At 44.4% G+C, this 22,178-nt stretch overlaps 1 protein-coding gene across 3 annotated transcripts in view; it reads right to left on the bottom strand.

Moving 5' to 3' along the window:
• Positions 1–1,003: 1,003 nt before the first annotated feature.
• The window catches only part of HTR2A (5-hydroxytryptamine receptor 2A), a 36,496-nt gene continuing 15,321 nt past the window's right edge, over positions 1,004–22,178 (bottom strand). For all 3 annotated transcript variants that reach the window (XM_054187886.1, XM_054187885.1, XM_054187884.1), the window contains one exon: positions 1,004–6,086. In XM_054187886.1, coding sequence (XP_054043861.1) covers positions 5,287–6,086 — 800 coding nt within the window. In that variant the 3' untranslated portion in view covers positions 1,004–5,286. The remainder of the gene's footprint in view (positions 6,087–22,178) is intronic.

Below are 22,178 nucleotides of genomic sequence, written 5' to 3'. Positions count from 1 at the left end.
TGCCATATTTCAAGGAGTATCCTCAGAAGATTATACTATCAATCTGAAGACCAAATACCTTCTTTTCCAAATATCTTCACTTTTATGGCTTGAAGTGCCAGATGGATAAGCTAAATGTATTCTCTTTCAATGGTCAGTGCAAAGTTATGTCAAAACAGGTTAATCTGGCAAGGAGTTTTCCAAAGAACATAAGAAATTATGATACCCTGGAGCCTACGTACAGTAGTCTAGTACTACTACAGAGGTAAAACTGAATGGATTTTCAATTCAGGGGTCTTACCTGGCACATTTCACCCTATGGTGCCTCACAGGTTTGTAGCTAAAACAAACCATTTCCCTTCGTTTGATAACTTCTGAAAAATATTCCTTTGTACGCTTTTCTCTACACATTATAAAGCCTGATGAAATCTTAAGATTAGAGCAAAGTTTTGAGGGGACTTCTTATTAACAGCCGTGCTATAATATGCATTGCAATTGTAAACAAGAGCATGTATGCTGTAAGATCAGTTGGAGGAATAAATTTATTTTCATTTTAAGAGGGAGAAAGCAAAAAGGTAACAAAATCCATTTTGGTTTCTTATTCGAACACTCTTTGTGAAAGGAAACACTGCCCATAGATGGCACTGTGGTTCTGTGACTCGAGAGTTATTTATGTCAGTGCAACTGTGCAATGCTATTTATTTATGCTGCTTATTAATTTTAATCTTATAGTGCGACTTCTTAGTGAAATTAATGTAATTGGCTTATTACTATTGCAAGTATGTTGTTCCTGAGACTGAAATGTTTTAAGCTATATGTACTTATCCAAAGAGTTTACCTTTTCAGTAGAAGAATGTCTGTCCTTAGAAAAAGAGAATGATTGCAACGGCTCATTTTGGACCAGTTTACTGTGATAGTTGAATTCTGCAATACGCTCTTTCTCTTTGGCCAGCAAGATATTTAAAATTACTTTAGCCTTCAGCAGACGTGGTACTGTGGGTACGTGTGGGAGAAATTAAACCAAACGAAAACAGGTACTTAAGACGAACCTCCGGTTTATAAAACAACGGATGGCATTTAAATATTTTAATCTGCTTTACTAGCAGTGGGATCTGACAAAACAATAAAGCGTTGGAACACCATTTTACATTAACATTTACAAAATACAGCAAACTTTTTTCTCTATGTACTTACATAAGCAAACATATAGGTATTCAAAATAGAATGCATCTCAGCATTTGGCAATAATTACAGGAGTACAGTGCATGGTTGGCTGGATGGGATAGATACATAGGATTTTTTTTACCCTGAAGTGTATAAAGTATGCACACCAGCTTAGGAGATACATGGTGAGCTTCATGTCTTTGGACATTTCTCAGATGCAGTCTTAACAGTAATAAAACATTGGTCTGCTTGAAAAATTGTTGATTGAAACATTTTTTCAGACAAAGTGGGTTTTTTGGATGCGGATATGACAGACTGACTCAGCATGCTTTTCCTGTAAGGCAGGGGAAGGCCCTAACTTCTGAGCTAGTCTCTGTGAATGTCTTCTCTTTTTTTTTTTTTTTGCCTGGAAAATTACAAAAGTTTCCATTCCAGCCTGATGCATAATGAAAACACTCACATTTTTTTGCGAGATGAAAACACATTTTTTTGCGAGATGGAAGCTAGTCATACTGAACTGTAGTGTTCGTCCCAAGCATAGGCCCAATGCTATAAATTCTGGTTTAAAATGGCTGAACTTTGTCATCTGACAGCAGTATAATGACTCTTTTAATTGCTATCTACTGACAAACGACCTCCTGCAGATCTGGCATGGTGGGTAGAACAAATTCAGGCGCTGACTCTGTCATCCTCACTAAGGCAAACCACACAAAAATCTACTAATGTTTTGGTGCAAGGTGGCAGAATCAGGCCCTGCTAAACTGTCAAGGGTGTCCATAAAAAGCTGGAGATATTGGTCTTTATCTGCTGTGCATTCTTGGCTTTGAGAGGCTTCTTAGGCAAAAGCTGCTGATCGCTCAAAAAACCACCTATCTGAGTGCTCACAGAATTAAAATGTCAGGCATCAGATATCCCTGGTTCTAAGCAAAAAATAAGTGCTACGTTACCTCCAGCTGTCAATTAAAGAGACGCTGTCAAGTCTCTTAGGTCCAAAACATAGGTTTTATTTTAATAAGCTGGAGAAAAAAAAATCATTGTTCAGTCATCTTCTAATGAAACATCAAGCAAGTAATTGAAACCCTTTCTGTTTGTAGTGAAACATTCCCCGTCAGTATTTGCAACCTGAGCAATTTGACATTGTGAGAGAGGAACAGAAGGTGAAATGAAAGAGAAATGAGGTGGGGGGGGGGGCTGATTTGCTCTGCCACGTGGGCGAAAAGCAGACAGTAAGCAGAGAGCACAAGCAGTGAACGTTAAATGCTCAGTACCAGTTTGTCAAGTGGGAGCTAGTGAAGGAGACCAGAAACTCAGGAGTTTTGGAAGGAATTGAGCTTTGGAGAATACGTCGTACATGTATATGTTGTACGGTATGCTCTGCTCCCTGGCACACATGGGCAATAGGACCCGAGCTGTCCACCCCGTCTGCTTCTTTCTCTTGCAAGGCTAGAGACGCTTGCATCAAGATGGGCACAAATTACACAAAACATGTCAATTCCCTCCACTTGTGGAAGCACCTGTGTTCCCTTTCCCCTTACACACAGGGTTAGAGATCTTCGATCCCGTGTCAGTATTCATCATATGAAGGCAATCTGGTTTGGTGGCAGATCCTGAGCCTCAGGCCTCTACTTATGAAAGACTTTTGCTTTTATTACTGCCTATTTCTTCCCTGGGGTGCCTGTTCCCAAGGGTGAATCCTGAAAACCACTCCAGTCATGAAGGGGAGACATCTGAAGACAGGGAGGTACCTGAATATCCTGTTTCATGGGATGCCCTGGACCACTTGTGCTCCATCAGTGCTCCATCCCTTGCCTGGCTGGCCTGTGTGATACAAGTTGGCTGTTGTCCTTAGCTCAAACCCCCTGATTCAGGGTCTATATCAAACACGTCAGGAAACAGTGGGAAGTCACTGCTCCCACCTACTATTATGGTGGTCCTCATGCTCAGCTGCATTTAGCAGGTTCCCCCTGAAATCCCTTCTGTATGGCACTCCTCACACAGTGCAGTGTGGGAGCAGGGTGTGCATAAGGAGACAGGAGTAACGAGTTCATTTTTCCTTCTGCTGAAGCTGTTCAGTTTGGTTGTGGGGATCAGGTGTACCCAGAGCCAGAGAGACCATATCAACCACCTCGGTCAGTACAGCATTTATACCGCTTGATCTATCAGGTGACCCTAAATTCCCAGTTCTGGGGAGAAAACCATTAATGGTCACAAGCCGATGGATGACAGCATGACACTTTGAGCCAAGCGTGGAGGCTGAGGGCTGTGGTGAGTCAATGTCACCATGTGGACGCAGAGCTCCTATGTGACCTGTGCACGGTGGCTCTGACCTACCCCATGTTGGAGGAAACGGCTCATAAAACTGCCAGATTTAGTTATCAGGCTGCCAAGAGAACAATAAAAGCAGTTTCTTGGAAGTCAGCCAAATACTCAGCCAAGTTTTAAGTCTTCTTCTACCATAGATCTGTATTTTAAGCTAAAAGTCTTCCCCTTCCAAAAATCCTCAGCTGGTAGGCTTGAATCAGATTCAGGTTCTCTCTGTCTCTCTCCTTCTTTCTTTGCCTTAGCCAAAATTTAATTGTGCTGTGAAAATCGAACAACTTCAAGAGAAGGACTGATGAAGGCATTGGAGTTTGGCTTCTGGGTAGGCAGTGTTTATTTCAGAGCGGACAGGATCTGAAACTGGAATGCATCCTGCTTCTGATGATTATGGCTGCAAAATTCATGGAACGAGTCAAATGCTTGGATTTAGGTTTTGCAGGTGGATGCAACATTTGTATTTCTGCTCTCCAGCAGACACCCACTGGCTTCAGTGAAATTGTCTGTGGTGCCCGAAAGGAAATAGTTTCATGACGAGGCGTTTCTGTCAAGCAATATATTTGATGTTCCTTATGTAATGTATTCTGCCCTTGGAGCTATGCAGGTGAAATACAGTGCTGCTTATAAGTCCTGTTATTTTTCAAGTGGGCCCCGTTTGCCCATACATATTTCATTAAGGCTGAGTCCCAATAGTGCAAGCTACCTACCGTTCCTGAGCAATCTATCATAACAGCAAAACGGTGAAACCAGGGAAAACAATTATGAACAAGTAATAGTTTTCTAATAATTCTGGCTCTACCAGCCCTAAAACAAAACCAGAAGGACATCTTCATAATGGCCTTTTTAACCCAAGAGAAATGGTGAGAGAGGATCCGCTGCAACCTTTTACTGCAGGCTTTACTCATGCAAAATTTCCACAGTTTTGGCATGGATGTGGAATCGTTCCTGAAATTATTTAGCAATGTTGTGCCTGATTTTCCTCTCTTCTCTCTTCGCATTTCTGCCAACACCAGTGGGAAGGAGCAGGGAATCAAGCCCAATAATTACTTTTGAAAAAATTACTTTCAAGTTTTAAGCTGAACAGATGAAACTTTTTGAATGGAAATAAAGTACAAGACATGAAATAAAGATTATGAGCGGTGGTAGAAACAAAGGATCATTCAAGTATAATTTACCTTTGAAGACTGCTAATTTGAACTATAGAACAAATGGCAGAAAAGCCCAGTAACATTTCAGAACGGTCACTCAGAAGAAAAAAATAGCCATAAAAACACTGTTACCAAAATGTCCGTATAATTCATCTATACAGGTTTAAATAGATTTTTCTTTAATACTTCAAAATTTATTTTAAATATATATTAGCAAATTAAGCATCATTTTATTTAAAATTCCATAAAGTGCTCATTCAGTTAATGATAAAATTCCATTGTTGCAAGACAAACTAGCTGGAGCCTATTCTGCGAGGACATCAAAGGACAGCTTAGCTTTCATTTGCAAAGAGAAAAGAAATGTGTAGGTTTCTTCACAGCCCATGTTATAATACCAGAAATTGCATTTTTTTTTCTTTAAGAAATATATCCTTTAGAAGATTAAAAAAATAAGTTTAATAAAGCCTGTGCTTAAAACAGCCAAAGTACTGTATGAAAAAAAATTGCACATTTGATATCATTTCCACCCTGCTTTTCCTCTACAGGATAATATGAGGAGTATGTGATGTTATTGGAGGGTCTCTTGAACAGGGCTGATTTTCCTAAGCTACCAGAGCTTCTCGCCGCCAGGTGAAATTTTCAGTGTGCACACGGTGGTTGTCATGGCAGCTGCCAACTGTCACACACCGCTAACCTTTTCGTTCGCTGGGCTGATACTTCCCTTAGAGTTACCATCCAAATGATGTATTCCTATCGTGACCATCGAATAATCCTTAGCCATCATTTTTGCCTCTTTTTTCAAACTCTTCATTTGTGCTAGCTGGAGCTGGCTGGAGTTATATGCAAGTGCTGGGATAGTGTTCACTAAAATCAGCTGGAAAGGTTTCTTCTCCTCCTTGTAGCGACACTGAATGTAACGAGAGAAAGCTGAGCGGTAGGTTTTGTTGAACAACGTATATACGAGTGGGTTGACAGCCGAAGAAAGGTAGCCAATCCAAACGAATACGTTAAGTAGTCCTCCAATGACTTCTTGATTGCATGACTCCTTGCAAATTACAGCCATCACATTGGTGATGAAAAACGGGCACCACATCACAACAAACAGAAAGAAGACAATGCCAAGAACCTTGGAAGCCTTCTGTTCGTTGCTGATGGATTGCATGGTTCTCCTCCCAGAAGTCCCCACCTCTCTGTTCAAAGAGCGCTGAAAGAGTTTCTCTGAGGACAGGGAACTCTGAGGGAGGAAGCTAAATGAAGCAAATTTGGTTTTTGGGCCAATGTCATTCACGCATAGCATAGCTTCCTTCTGCAGCGACTTGATAGTTAAAAAGTAGGTGACCACCATGATGGTTAGAGGGATGAAGAATGCCACAAAAGAGCCTACTAGGACAAAATTGTCATCCACAAGTAAGCAGCTGTCTTTCTTAAACACTTTGGAGTCATCTTGTAGTCCAAAGACAGGTATAGGCATGGAGATACCTGAAGGTGGATTAGAGAAAAAACAGGTTAAACACAGTAATAAACCCCACCATTTCCAATCTCCAAGAAAAAATAAACAAAACGCTCTTAGCTTTACAGAGATCATTTCTCAAAGAATAAATGGATGCCACTTCCCTGGAAGTGTTCAAGGCCAGGCTGGACGGGGCTTTGAGCAGCCTGGTCTAGTGGGAGGTGTCCCTGCCCATGGCAGGGCCGTTGGAACTGGATGATTTTTAAGGTCCCTTCCAACCCAAACCATTCTAGGACACAAATGAACACTAACAGATAGAGCCACAATTGATAGACATCCCAAAGCAAACTGAATTTACACAGAGGAAGGAAAAATATTGCATCTCATGTTTCAGCAGCAGCATGATGATAGTCCTGTTTTTGTGATATTTTACTGGGGCTACACTAAGAAAAGGTGCTGTGTGAAACATTGGTCTTGCAGATGTTAAATTTCAGGACCTGAGCTGTGGTCTGCCAGGCATTTGTGCTGCCACCACCTTTACAGGATCCCAGCAAAGAAGGGCAGGGGAAGAGCAGCACTGGTGTTACACGGCATTTTGCAGTTGCTCTAATCTGAATTCCCTCTCTCCTTCAAAGAAAACTCAGCCACAGGTAGAACACATTTGCTTCCACCCAACTGTCCCATGACACCCATGACACAAAAACATGACTCCTTACATTCTTGGATCTTGGACCCCCTGTAAAGATGTCCAGACCTGCCCCTTGGTTCCTGACACCTTGGCAAAGGCTTTTATTAATTATGATAAGGATGATACCATGTCTTTCTTTTCTGCGGTGGCTTAAGATTGGTCTCGGGCTAGTTTTTATAAGAGGATTAAAAGTTTAACTTTTAATCTAACTTAGAAACCTGGGTACTGGTTTCTAACTAGGCTGTGAAATACTGATTTGAGGAGGAAAGATAATTTTTTATCGTAGATCTGAGAGTAATCTTTCATTGGGTCTTTTTCTTTTCTTTCTGCAATCTCCATACGGTTGACACAGTCTAAATGCTAAAAAAACTTTCCATGGCAACGACCAGAGGAATGATGGGGACAAATTAAGCACTGAGAGACACCGGTATGAGGCAGACTGAGATGTGGTTCACCCTGAGGGACTGTAAAGGTCCCTTTCACGGTATTGCCAACTGCTACAGGTGCCCTCTCAATACACAGCCTTGAAGGCAATGTCAGACGTGCAATTTTTATCTTCCCCTGGAGCATGTGCTGCATCCTTGCCCTGTCATGAATGGTGAGGCCAGGTGATGAAGTCCTTTCTCCTTGGACTGCTCTATCTGATTCAAGCCCACTCAGCCATTTCCTCAGGGACTTCTGCAAACGCTGCTAGTGTCTGGGGAAAATCAAACAGCTGCTGTTTCTTTGGTTGTTTGGGTTTTTTTCAGTATTTGTCCCCTCCCCCTAAATGCACGCTGTCTCTCCAAGAGAGGCAATGTGCAGCCAGCGAAAGGGATGATGTGCTGTGAAGACAGCAAAAGTGGTGTTGTGAAGCAGGGAGCGACAATGCAGCCCTGTTTGGATAAAAGCAGATGGGAGTCTGACTCCTGTGGAAAGTTAACATAATCTGGGAGCTTCAGTCCCCTTTGCATCTTTGAACAGAAATCCCAGATGCTGTATTTGGCTTCTGAGGAAGAAAAGATTAATTACAGAAGAATGTCTTATGATGTGAGGATGATGCTGTGCACTACCTTGTCCCCTGTGTGCCCAAGAATCTCCTTAGTGCTTCACAGATGAGTCTTGAAACTCATCTTCTCAACATCAGCATTTCAATGGTACCTCCCTCTACTTCCTTTCCTTTTCCTTCTTCCCACTCTGGCACTTAGACTGGGAGCCCTCTGAAAGCACCAGCTGTCTCTTCATTTCACACATTGCCAGTGGCCAGTATAACAGCTCTGGTCCTAGAGGGAGACTCTGGAGTTCAGGCACAGTACAAAACAGTAATGATAACAATAATAATAAAATTAGACTATTATTCTCTTCAAATGTTCCATTCTTTTCATGCTTCTGGAGCTTTTACGAAGCTCTTTATTTTTCTAACATTGTAGCTCATTTTATCTGCACAGCTTTGAACTGAGTCATGGCAATGCCTCAGGCCAATTTACAAAAGTGGTGTTCTTATCTGCCCAAGGCAGAAGCTGGTGGAGAGCCTGTGGTATTGTCCTTTCTGTTTCTGGCGCATGAACCCTAAATGCTTGAACTTGGGCTATGAGAAGCCAGTGGGTGAAGTGCGAACTCATGCAGTGTGTGGCGGCTCCTGGGTCCAGCTGATGGGAACCTCCAGTGACTCCAGGAAAGCTGCTGCCTAAAAAGGTCTGAGTCAGTCTGACTGACAGCGCGGAGGATGAGGATGCCTGCAGGAGCCACATTGCCTAGCCACAGCTGAGCAATCTGGGGTGCCAAACACCTCCAGGCAAATGGGGAATGCTTTGAAGTTCCTTTTCTTTTTTTTTTTTTTTTTTTTTGGATGAGTTTGGATGATACTGAGGGCACCCAGTACCTCCCAGCATTACACTTCAGCTGCAGGAAGACACAGCACTAGTCAGAGCAATACCACGTTTCCCGTCCGGTTCTGCCCTGTACCGATAACAGCAGGGCTGTTTTTTCGTTTAATTCAAAGACCTAGTGTGAGCTGCAGAGATAAAATAAACAATGCTGTTGACAGAGTAAAAAGATGCCTTTCATTACGACAGACCTTATGGCTCAGCTGCATCAGGAGGCATGGGAGGAGAGGCAGCAGCACTAGAAAGAGGAAAATTTTAGCGTAATTGCAAGCTTTTTCAAGTAAAAGGCCAAAGTCAGTTGCAACTCCTCAGCCGAAATACAAGGGCAGCAAATTCCCCACCTGCTTTGTTTTGTTGTTAGCAGCTTCTGTAGACTGGCAGCTAGATCCAGATTTCTGCCTTTAAAAAATGGAAGTGAGCTTCATAGCTGGAGTTTCCACATTTCCTTGTCACTCTTTTATCTAAGTGCTGTTCACAGCAGAGCTGTAGCAGGCACTGCTGGTCGTGTAAGTTTTTCTGAACGACCGTTTAATGCATCTTTCCCCTACAGCCGGGGGTAACTGGCCTGTATACAATTTGAAAATACCAGAAGTACCACGGTTTGGTAGTAGAGAATATGGGCAGCTGTAACCTGATTTTGTGTACGCCCCAGTTCAGCTGACACAGGGGATCCCACAAATGATATTGTGGTATTCCTGCATGGAATAAGTTAACTTCCAGGACAGTTCCCTCTTTTCATATCTCTGCAGGGACTAAACTTGTTGCTCCCCTCCCCAAAGGAACAGAGTTTGTCCCTCTTCAACAGGTAGCTTCTGTAGCATGAGGATAGCAAATCCCAGCAAGGGCACAGGGACTAAATTCAAAGGCAGTCATGCTTAAACTGTAAGTAAAGGAGCTTCCATGTGCAACCCACATCTGCTATTTTGATGGGATTTTTAGGAAGCATCACACATGGCCAAGAATGTCACCCACAGGTCACTCGGATTTGGTCAAGATCAAGCTTGTCCTGTAGACACATAACAAAAAGCCCTGGCCTAAGCTGTGTTAGCGTTATCGCAGCTGACTGAATTCACGGAATCACGGAATCTTCAGAGCCGGAAGGGACCTCTAGAGATCATCTAGTCCAACTCCCCTGCTAGAGCAGGATTGCCTAAAGCACATCCCTCAGGGCTGCATCCAGGCGGGTCTTGAAAATCTCCAGAGAAGGGGACTCCACAACCTCCCTGGGCAGCCTGTTCCAGTGCTCTGCCACCCTCACCGTAAAGAAGTTTTTCCGTGTATTTGAACGGAACTTCCTATGTTCTAGCTTGTGCCCATTGCCCCTTGTCCTGTCGCTGGGAACCATTGAAAAGAGCCTGGCTCCATCCTCCTTAAACCCACCCTTTAGATACTTGTAAACATTAATCAGGTCCCCCCTCAACCTTCTCTTCTCCAGGCTAAAGAGTCCCAGCTCTCTCAGCCTTTCCTCATAAGGGAGATGCTCCAGTCCCATAATCATCTTGGTTGCCCTTCGCTGGACTCGCTCCAGTAGTTCCCTGTCCCTCTTGAACTGGGGAGCCCAGAACTGGACACAGTACTCCAGTTGTGGCCTCACCAGTGCAGAGTAGAGGGGGAGAATGACCTCCCTCGACCTACTGGCCACAGTCTTCCCTATGCAGCCCAGGATGCCATTGGCCTTCTTGGCGACAAGGGCACACTGCTGGCTCATGGATAATTTGCTGTCTACTAGGACCCCCAGGTCCTTCTCCTCAGAGCTGCTTCCCAGCGTGTCCGCCCCTGACCTATACTGGTGCTTAGCATTCTTCCTTCCCAGGTGCAGGACCCTACACTTGCTTTTGTTGAACCTCATTTGGTTCTTCTCTGCCCAGCTCTCCAGCCTGTCCAGGTCACGCTGGATGGCAGCACGGCCCTCTGGAGCGTTGGCCACCCCTCCCAGCTTGGTATCATCAGCAAACTTGCTGAGGATACACTCTGTCCCCTCATCTAAGTCATTAATGAATATATTGAACAAAATTGGTCCAAGTATTGACCCCTGAGGGACACCACTCGTTACAGGCCTCCAACTGGACTCTGTGCCACTGATCACAACCCTCTGAGTTCTGTCACTCAGCCAGCTCTCGATCCACCTCACTGTCACCTCATTTAGCCCATACTTCCTCAGCTTCCTAATGAGGATGTTATGGGAGACAGTGTCAAAAGCCTTGCTAAGGTCAAGGTAGATGACATCTACGGCTCTCCCCTCATCCAGCCAACCCAATTCATTCTTTAAAGATCAAAGCTGACCGATCTATTTCTCCTTGATGATTGAGATGTCTAATTTCTTGCTGATTGTGGTGGGTTGACCCTGGCTGGACACCAGGTGCCCACCAAAGTCACTCTGTCTCTCCCCCTCCTCAGCTGCACAGGGGAGAAAAAATACAACGAAAAGCTCGTGGGTCAAGATAAGGACAGGGAGATCGCTCAGCAATTACTGTGGCAGGCAAGACAGACTCAACTCGGAGAAATTAATTTAATTTATTACCAATTAAATCAGATTAGGATAATGAGAAAATAAAACCAAATTTTAAAAACTTCTTCCCCCCACCCCTCCCTTCTTCCCAGGCTTAACTTCACTCCCAGTTTCTCTACCTCCTCCCCGTGAGCGGCACAGGGGGACGGGGAATGGGGGTTGTGGTCAGTTCATCACACGTTGTCTCTGCTGCTCCTTCCTCCTCAGGGGGAGGACTCCTCACACTCTTCCTCTGCTCCAGCCTGGGGTCCCTCCCACAGGAGACAGTCCTCCACAACCTTCTTTAATGTGAGTCCTTCCCATGGGCTGCAGTTCAAAAACTGCTCCAGCATAGGCCCCTTCCACTGGGTGCAGTCCTTCAGGAACAGACTGCTCCAACATAGGTCCCCCACAGGGTCACAAGTCCTGCCAGCAAACCTGCTCCAGTGTGGGCTTCCCACAGGGTCACAGCCTCCTTCAGGCATCCACCTGCTACAGCAGGGCTGCAGGTGGATATCTGCTCCACCGTTAACCTCGATGGGCTGCAGGTGGATATCTGCTCCACTGTTAACCTCCATTATTTGCAGGGGGACATCCTGCCTCACCATGATCTTCACCATGGGCTGCAGGGGAATCTGCTTGGGTGCCTGGAGCACCTCCTTCCCCTCCTTGCTCACTGACCTTGGTGAGTTGTTACTCTCACATATTCTCAATCCTCTCTCTGGCTGCAGTTGCCCTTGTATGGTTTTTTCCCCCCCTTCTTAAATATGTTATCCCAGAAGTGCAACCACTGTCGCTGATGGGCTCGGCCTTGGCCAGTTGTAAGTTCATCTTGAAGCCAGTTGGCATTGGCTCTATTGGACATAGGGGAAGTTTCTGGCAGCTTCTTATGAAGCCACCCCTGTAGCCACCCTGCTACCAAAACCTTTCCACGCAAACCAAATACACTGATTTTATTTTCCTTGCTTTCCAGCTCCCTGCTTTTGGTGGCTGTGGGTGTTTAGAGAAGACACAGGCTGTGCCTGTGTATTCAAACATCAAGAGAAGAAAATCCGCTTCCCAAGAAAATCAGCTTCACATGCAGAGGTACCAGTAAGGACGAGAAGGTATTTGGGAAATGGACCATGTGCAAACAGTGGATCTGGAGGAAACAACCTGGCCGGGGCTGTAACAGAAGAGCTCTTCCACACCCTCCCCGTTCCACATCCCTGGCTCCCACTAGCTCAGGCTCAGTCTGGAAAAAGTCTTGATATCCCCTGAGTGCTTTTTTATCTTAATCTGCTTCCAAGTCAAACTAAGCTGAGACATGAGGAAGCGCTCAGCACAGAATGGGAGCATCCATTCAAACACTGGAGGTACATCAGCCACTGTGTTTCCAGTTGACATTCACACTTATATCAGAACATTTTCCCTTGTGGACAAACCCTAGATACTATGTTCCTCTGGTAGAAGGTGGTTTATTTGTATAGCTTGATTTATACACAGGTGACTGTTTCAAACTCAATGGACTTTAATAAACCACAAAACAGAATCCGAACAATAAAGAGGAGTAATAAATCCTGCATTAGATCTCAAGCATTTGGGCACAACTTCAGAATGACAGAAGGCTCTTGAAAACACCAAAGGTTAGGAAGTAAAGCAATAGTATCCTCCTTGTTATTCTCTCAAAAAGCCTGGTAAAACTGACAAAGGTTGATTTAGTGGTACACATTGCTGGCTCGCAAATCTTCAGAGGTATACAGCAACCATAAAACCACTTTAACTGGGCAGGTAAACTGGGTTTGCAGCTGCCTTGAGCTGCTGAGACTATCAATGAATCAAAGCCAGAATTTACAATATGCCTTGCAGAGTGGCACACTTGGGCTGCTTAGGGTGAAGAGAAGGAGGGGGGAGTGAATTGGTAAAGTCAAGGCTCCGTCTGTGAAGTCTCCTTCAAGCAGAAACTTTCAGTCACATGCTTTCACCTCACATATATCCACTTCAATCCATTTGAATACAAATGAGTATTACTATGTGCCTTCATAAATGTCCAAGGGATATGAAATACCTTTTAGAAATGTCAATACAGTTTCTCAACAAAATTCGGCACCTTTGTTCTCCTTCACACGAAAAAGGAAAAAAACCTCTCCTGCTCAAGTTTTCGCAGTCACATTGATTCAGACATACTCGAGTTATGGGCCAGATCACAGGCCACTGCACAGAGATGCGCTGTGATGCTGGGGACCTCTGAAAAGATTGCTGCTTGGAGAAGGCCAGTCTTTCCTTCCAGCAGCTCAATGTGGCGATATTGTCTGATTTCTTTAGAAAAGCCCATGCCTGCTATCTGGTGCCTTTCTGTACTCAGAGAATGTCCTCCTTTGGTACATCTACACGTTCAAACAACAAACAGCCATCCATGTATGCTCACATGCATGCTACATCCCAAGGCATACGATGCATAGCCTCAGTTTCATGTTGTATACAAATTGCCTTGGTGCAACATGGCCATCACATTATTTTCAATATCTTGGTCTGAAATAACCACCCAAAATAGTATTTAATCCTTTGGGCTACAATGGTGCCCTGTGTGGATGTTTGCTTGCCCTAGGAACACAAGCCACAGTGAGCCACTTGTGGGGAGGTTGTGGACCATGTCCTCTGGGTGTCAAGGGTGCAAATGTGTCTGCACCCTGTATCAGGAAGGGGAATTTAGTGACAACTACTTATGCACTTTCACTTAAACAGTCGCAGAAGAGCCGTTCAGTCTGGCTCCATGTCTCTGCTTGGCATGTGGCACTCACCACAGTTAGAGGAGTCATCGTTTCCCCAGACCTGCAAACACTTAGCTGATTTCTGCGTCCACCTGAAAATGTTATTTCCCAACTGACTCATTTCCAGTCATGACAAACCTTTCAATGTTATAATTTTGTTGCTGATCAAATAGTGCCAGCCACATTGCCAATAGCAAGGCTGTATGGTTTGCTGATGGTTGGCAATGCAGAAGCAGAAATATCCATCTGGGGAGAGGGGATGTTGAAAAGCTCTGGGTGGACTGGGAATCACCATCTGAGGCTGTATCTAGTTAACATGAATTATAGAATCATAAAATCATTTAGATTGGAAAAGACCTTTAAGAGCATCGAGTCCAACTGTTAACCTAGCACTGTCAAGTCCACCACTAAACCATGTCCCTAAGTGCCACGTCTGCACGTCTTTTAAGTACCTCCAGGGATGGTGACTCACCACTTCCCTGGGCAGCCTGTTTCAACGCTTGATAACCCTTTCAGGGAAGAAATTTTTCCTAATATCCAGTCTAAACCTCCCCTGGTGCAACTTGAGGCCATTTCCTCTTGTCCTATCACTTGTTACATGGGAGAAGAGATGAACACCAGCCTTGCTCCAACCTCCTTTCAGGTAGTTGTAAAGAGTGATAAGGTCTCCCCTCAGCCTCCTTTTCTTCAGGCTGAACAACCCCAGTTCCCTCAGATGCTCCTCATAAGACTTGTGCTCTAGACTCCCCACCAGCTTCATTGCCCTTCTCTGAACATGCTCTATTACCTCAATGTCCTTCCTGTAGTGAGGAGCCCAAAACTGGACACAGTACTCAAGATGAGGCCTCACCAGTGCCAAGTACATGGGGAGGATCACTTCCCTAGTCCTGCTGGCCACACTATTCCTGATACAGGCCAGGATGCTGTTGGCCTTCTTGGCCACCTTGGCACACTGCTGGCTTATATTCAGCCATCAGTTGACCGATACCCCCATGTCCTTTTCCGCCGGGCAGTTCTCCAGCCACTCTTCCTCAAGCCTGTAGCGCTGCATGGGGTTGTTGTGACCCAAGTGCAGGACGCGGCACTTGGCCTTGTTGAACCTCATACAGCTGGCCCCAGCCCATCGATCCAGCCTGTCCAGATTCCTCTGTAAAGCCATCCTACCTTCAAGCAGGTCAACACTTCCACCCAACTTGGTGTTACCTGCAAACTTACTGAGGGTGCACTCAATCCTCTCGTCCAGATCATTGATAAAGATATTAAACACAACCAGCCCTGGGGAACACCACTTGTGATGGGCAACCAAATGGATTTAACTCCATTCACCAAAACTCTTTGGACCTGGCCTTCCAGCCAGTTTTTTACCCAGTGAAGAGTACACCTGTCCAAGTTATAAGCAGCCAGTTTCTCCAGGAGAATGCTGTGGGAAACAGTATTAATGTTAAAAAGAATGTTAAAAAACTTCTGCCTTTCCTAGACAGTGTGACAGTGTCCACAAAGTCCTGGGCTAGAATTTCTCCTCGCATGTGAGACAAGCATGAACCTCTTCCCTTGTGGCAGGTACATGGGTTGGTGGGGGCAGGAGTGGGTGAGGAGCTTTCTCTCACAAATCCCCACGTAATATTTGCTTTCAGATGGATTTCCTCAAGAGATAAGTGAGTCACAGTGCTGGTGGAGCATCGTCTCCTTTCTGCATCCCAAGAGGCCATGCTCAGCGGACTGAAGTCAGAGCAGGTCCAGGAATTTTCCTTGTAGCTGTCTATAGGCAAAACTAGATTTTTATTCAAGGGCACACACACAGCTGGTTTTCTGTAGCTTTCCCATGGAACACCGTATTTGGTCACACATCTTTTATTTAATACAACTGAAAGGAAAACTACTTTATATTTAACTTCACATAGGGGGTGCCAGGTAATACTTGGATTATTCTATAAATTTTGAAATGGCTTTGTTCTTGGAAGCTCAGAAAATCTCTAAGGAAACATATTTTTTAGCCTAGTAGGAGACACATTCAGTTCTTTTTATGTGAGAAAATTATTGTAGATGGTCATTTATAATAATATAATACCATAAATCATCTATTTCATTTTAGAAAAACAAAATCAGGAAAGTCTCAGTGTCTTCCTGATATGTTTCTCATTTGTGTCCTCAGTCCTGAAGCCTATTTTTCACAAGAACAGAGATGCATCTCTCCAAATTAATTTGCAGGACTGTGATAATAAATTAAATAGAAACAGAGGAGCATTGCAGGGAGGACAGAGCAAGAAATGAAGGACGGGTGCCCCGTTTTTGACGCAATTGATTAGAAACCCAGGGCTCCAGAGCGGGCTGAGTTATGAGAAAGGAAACTGCTGAGGGAGTCACTTGCTGCTTTGGTATAATCCTGTTCACTTACAAAATGTGCATGCAGCCCTATTTCCTAAAGGCAGCAAGAATCCATCAGCAGGAAGCAATTCCTTTGCTCTCGGCTTCAAGTGCTATTCCTGCCTATAGTTTAGTGATGGGTTTTTGTCAGTGTTAGGTTGATGGTTGGACTCAGTAATCTGAAAGGTCCCGTCCATCCTAGGCAATTCCATGATTCTATGATTCTACACACACCTCAAATCCCTTTTCTTAGCTGTGCTGCAGGACACTTGCTTGCAGCAGTTCTGTGTCCTTCTTGTCTGGTCCTTCTTATTTCCTGGTTGGATTTTCCAAACCTTCTGAGTATTTGAGGAAGACACCACCTTTTGTATAGCAATTTCCAGTGGAGCCTCTTCACCAACAGTCTTTGCATTTCAGCTAATGACACTATCTTTGGTTTGGGCGGAGGCTTGGGCCAAGGTGCTTATTGGCTTCTCACGGCTCTCTCAAATCAAGAGAAGTTGCTATCCCTCTGTGTAATATGATTACCCAGTCACTAAAGGGACTAGCAGAGGCATATAGAAGTCTACACTTATCAAATAGCTAGAAATAAAAAAAAAAAAAGATTTATAAATGTCCTGGAGAAATTTATTTTGAAAAAGGATTTGGGGACTGAGGATTTCAGATTATGCCATTCACGTATGCAGCAAAGAGCGACAGTGAACAGACCCCAGTGGTTTCAACTGAAGAAAATGAAATAGAGAGTGTTGCTATTGCAATCAAACCCTCTTAGTTTAGTGCCAGCACAGGTTTGCTTTCACCCTCCGCTGACTGCAGTGGGCAGAGGGGAGGCCCTCATGGGGTAAGAAATTGCTGGGCAAAGCGATGCTGCCTGGTCTGGTCTTTCATAAGCAGGGAGGCAGTTACACTTCACAAAGCTAGCCTTGCTACCTCAATTTGAATATTGAATTTTTTTTTTTAGTTATTTCCTAATGTGCTTGTAGTTATTCCCCGGTAATGACCTCCTTGGCCCTTGACTGCACGTTGCCTCATTTTAAGTAAGTGAAGCTCTGCAGTGCTTCTGTCTTTGTAGAGTAAAAGCCTTTCTGCTTGCAGTTAGCACACTGGTGACTTGCCGTACAGGACACCCGCAGGTAAAACCTTCACCTCTAGGGCCAGCAAATAGAAAGAGTATGTTCTTGATCAGTGGAAACCTCATAAAATTGAAAGGCTTTATGAATTTATACTGAAATTTTATTTTAGATGACACATGCTTGCATTCCTTTTGTTTGTTTACTATAGCATTTTGTCCACTGAGGCACAGAACCTTTCCTAAATAAGTAAGAAACACCAAACTGCCCAGTAAATAAATTTTGGCACAATATGGCTAAAGAGCAAAATAATGTGTACCATATCCCAGATTCTTGCACATGGATTTGATGAATCTCCCTTTTACTGTGCTTGGTTAGACCTCATTGTCTGATTCTGAATATTTTAGTGATGTTAAGCGTGGAGAAAGATGTCAAAAGACTCCAGCCCTAGACTTGGTAAGTGTGTCAACTTTCAGATAAAAAGTAAATCTCTGCACAAATACAAGTCATTATAAATGCATCTACAAGGAAGAAGAGGGAGGCAAGAAGGTATCTGGGCTTGCTTTTGCAGCAGAAGGCCGGACAGAGCTGTTTAGCTCCAGGATGTCCAGGATGTTAAAAAACAATAATAGAGAGAGCCTAAAAATCCTTTTCCTCTTACTGATCCAGAAGAACCCACTCAACCTGATCTCCGCTAAGGAGCGTGCCGTCATGCCATGTAGACCAAATTTTCCACCTGAGAAAGCACCATCCCTGTGAAAACTTAGCCCATCCTTGGAGATGGGACAAATAAAGGTTTATGGAAGTGATTCTGCAGTGTATTGGCACCACATTGCCGTGTCCCATCTGAGATGAAATTGCTCCTCTTTTGCCCTGCTTGGTCCTGTGGTTCCCAGATGATGCTGAGAGCACATGGACAACTCGTGTCAGAGTAGCAGTGCTGAAGGAGCACTGAGAGAAGGGCAAACCCCACTCTGTCCCAGCCGTCTGTATGGATGTCGTCACTTTCTTCTGCTGGGAGCTGGGCTAGGTTAGATTTGCATCTGGCCAGAGGCTTCTCTTTCTCATATCTCTCCCTCAGGCGGCCAGCTATTCCTGCCACATTCTCATGGGGAAGTGCCCAAAGAAAGGAAGGTCAGGGAGACCTGCCCACAACCTCAGGTGCATTTTAAAATCTGAGAGTATGAAATACGACAAGGAGTGGAAAGGCATGGGCACTCTCTATCCTACTCGGTTCAGAGGCATGTGGATACCACAACGTGTCATGTTAAAAGAAGCAGGGCTGAAAATAAGCACTAATTTCACACGGACACACACCCATCTGCAGATGACCACATACCTGCTCAACTAAGATTGCCGACTTTTCTAAATAACTGAGTTACAAGCTGTCTTTTCATGATCTGAAGTCATCACTGCTTACATCAGCCTTGTTTTGATAACAATGTGTGAAGGTCGTTGCAAACATGGGCAATCCCCTGAAGACCAGCAAGGCCAGTGCTGTGAAACCCTTAGCCTGCAGTTTGGCAACACATCGGTGCTGCTGTATCTGTTAGCTCAAAGGAGATGTCCTGCCAGCCCTCAAGTGCGTAAGGTAGAAAGGGTATAGGGTAGCAGTGAAGATTTCTGCCAGTTTTGTAGCCCTGGAGTTTGTCAATAGCATTTATATTTTCATATGGGGCTGGTGAAGTCTGCTGGAAGGATTCCTTTGCCTGCACATCACCCTGGTCCCAGCACAGCATCCCAGCACTCCCAGCTGGGATGGTGGCGTTGTATCTCAAGTGAGGTTGACAGGGAACATGACCCCATGTGCCAGCCCTTCTACATGGACTCCAGCTTGCTCTGCATGTCTGCCTGCATTTCGGTCCCTGCCTCCCACCAGGGAAGGCCTGCCAGCAGGGAGAGAGGATGATGTCTTGCATGTGCAGTGCCTGAAGGAAATCAAAGAGCAGCTGCAAAAATCTAGGGGTGGGGGCAGGTTTCTAACATAATAATAAAAGGCTTTTAAGACCTCCTACCTTGTAATTTAATTCATAGAATCATAGAATTGCCTGGGTTGGAAGGGACCTTTCAGATCATTGAGCCCAACCATCAACCTAACACTGACAAAACCCATCCCTAAACCATATCTCTAAGCACTACGTCTCCCCGTCTTTTAAATATCTCCAGGGATGGTGCCTCAACCACTTCCCTGGGCAGCCTGTGCCAATGCTTGATAACCCTTTCAAGGTAAAAATTTTTCCTAATATATAGTCTAATATGCAGTCTAAACCTCCCCTGGAGCAACTTGAGGCCATTTGCTCTTGTCCTATCACCTGTTATCTGGGAGAAGAGACCAACCCCCACTTCTCTACAACCTCCTTTCAGGTGGTTGTACAGAGCAATAAGGTCTCCTCAGCTTCCTTTTCTCTAGCGTTGTTCTTTACAATACCAATTTATTTGCAGTCTGACCTTCGGTGAGATTGAGATTTACTACTGTCCCCAAGTCCGGAGAGTCGAGAGTAAGGCGGTGTCTGGCTAAGCCTGGACAGGAGGCCGAGGAAGCAGCTCGCTGGGGGGATGCTGGCGAGCGGAGCCCAAGTCCAAGGGTAGCCAGACGGCAGCTATAATCCTGCTCTCAGCTGGGAGTCGGGAGGGAGCTGGGCATAACGCTCTCCTCCAGGGGACGTAGGCTGATGATGGCCGTGTAGCTACTTCATCCGTGGTGATTAGAAGTGACTGACCTTAAGATAACGAGCTGAATATTCAGTGTGAAAAATTGCAAGAAGTGCCACAGGTCTCCAGCCTAGCTCTGCACAGAGGGACGAGATGCTACTCATTCTTATTTAAGGCTCCTGGATGGACAAACCTGCTGCTCCTGTGGCTCAGCGAAATGCATCAGAGCAGGTCAAACACCCCTCTTCCTTTCTGTGTACTCAGTTAATGTTGTTTAAATTGCATTGGTGTTTTTATGTTCCCTGTAACAATGGTTTGATTTCCACTCCAGTTACAAATTTATGCCTGTCACTGGCTTAGGTAAATGAGTTAATTTGAAAAGGAAAAGAGCCTCTAAGTGGGATCAACTCCAGCCGCTTGTGATATCCCTCCTTTTTAGCACAGCACCTTTTTGTATTCCATGTCAGATGGCTTTGCAATGTTCACTGTTCAGGCCCTTAGGAGAATAGATTTGGGGCTCACTTTGCTTTGAGAAAGAAAAAAATACCATACGTTTCTAGCAGGATCTTCCCAGATCACACATTATCAGTCAGCCTTTTTAGCTATGAAGCTCCTGAAGGCTCCTCAGGCCTAACTTATTATATGCTATACATGCTACGTACACAGTAATGCTTAAAAAAACCTATATAGTAGCAATAAGATAGAAATTATGGAAAGATCTTAGATATTTCACTATCATAAGCAACTAATGTGATGGCTCCTGGAGCAGCCTAAGTGACTCTCCCAGTTTTTTACTTGTGGTCTTTTAATTATTACGTGGTATGATTTGTTGAATGCTGATAATTTACTTAACTCTGCCTTAATCCTCCACAGAATTGAATAGAGATTTCTGTTGGTATCTCTCTGAGATTTCTCTGGCATTGCTCTTTGACCTCGTTGTGCAGTTTAAAGGGAGACTGAATGTAACTGTCAGGTAAGTTGTTTATTATTATTTTTTAGCAACAATTTTGTACTGAGTCTGGAAGGGCACAGACAACCAAAACTGTAATTATTCTGTATTTTCCAGACCTCAGACCAGGTCCCACTTTAATCCAGATCTTTGTCTTGTCTCTCCCTGCCTCCTTTTTCTGGCTGCTTGCAGAGGCTGCTGATGAAGCAAATGGTCAGCTTCTTACTAGTTATACAAAGAGACTGTACCAATGGCTGGGCAGGTTTTGGGGCAGATGTCCTGATGTGGTGGAAAATTTGGAAGGAAAAACAGGATGAGAAGCCAGCTTAGAGACCCGCACCAGTCTGAACATCATAATTCAGGATCCTGTGGTTTATGCTTCACTGCCCACCCAGGAGACAAGGCCCCTCACCCTGGCGGAACTGCTCTTCTGTTGAATCAGTCAGCGCCCTGGTCGCATGTAGAAGATGGCAGGGTTGAAGAAGAGATGAAAAAGTGATAGATCATATCTGCCTATATTTCCCATCTGTTGGTGTCTATGTAGGTGCTATAGCATAATCCCTAGGTTTATCTTTCTGCTAAATGTCACAAACCACCTTGAAAATGAAAAATAAATGCATGAACTGCCCTTGCAACAAGAAATATCTATTCTGAATGCTGGACTGGTATGCAAGGACATTCCTCATGTCCTGGACTGGTATGCAAGGCAGGGCTGGTTTTACCCTGGGAACATTCAACCTAAAACTTTTGGACACTTTTATGCTTATAAGGAGAAAGTTACGATGCTCACTCAGTGCACCTGAGACCTAAAACCACACAGTGTTTATCTCGGGATGTCTATGATCCTAGCAATAGCGGTCAATTTGATATTTCAAAACTCATATCGAATACAAAATCATAATGAGGGTTATGTTCTGCCAAAAAGAAAAAAGTCTTCCCAGTGGGTGTGATTTACTTGCAACATAAGTGCGGGGTTGAATACTGTGAAACACACAGCTCCAATTTTGATCAGCCACAAAAGAGAGCCTTTATGGCCATGCCTGAGCCTGCCTTCAGGACATCATAGGAGTTCGACAGGCTGTTTTCCAGCAATGACTCTGGAGGACATCATAGGAAAAATCAGCTGACAGGTATTTCTAAATTTGTTGTAGGTAATTAGGAATATTGTTGTCTCAGCTCTGACAAACCCCCTGACTTTTATTAGCTGGGCTTCTGCTTGGAAATGATGCCAATGGCATGGGCCAGGAAATGCATGGGGAAAGTTAATTGCAGCCTGGGTGTGCGACAGTTTGCAA

Source organism: Rissa tridactyla, chromosome 1 (genome assembly GCF_028500815.1).
Source record: "Rissa tridactyla isolate bRisTri1 chromosome 1, bRisTri1.patW.cur.20221130, whole genome shotgun sequence".
In the NCBI taxonomy this organism is placed as follows: domain Eukaryota; kingdom Metazoa; phylum Chordata; class Aves; order Charadriiformes; family Laridae; genus Rissa; species Rissa tridactyla.
The sequence above is the reverse complement of the archived record's forward strand: the minus strand, read 5'-3'. Positions and strand labels throughout refer to the sequence as shown.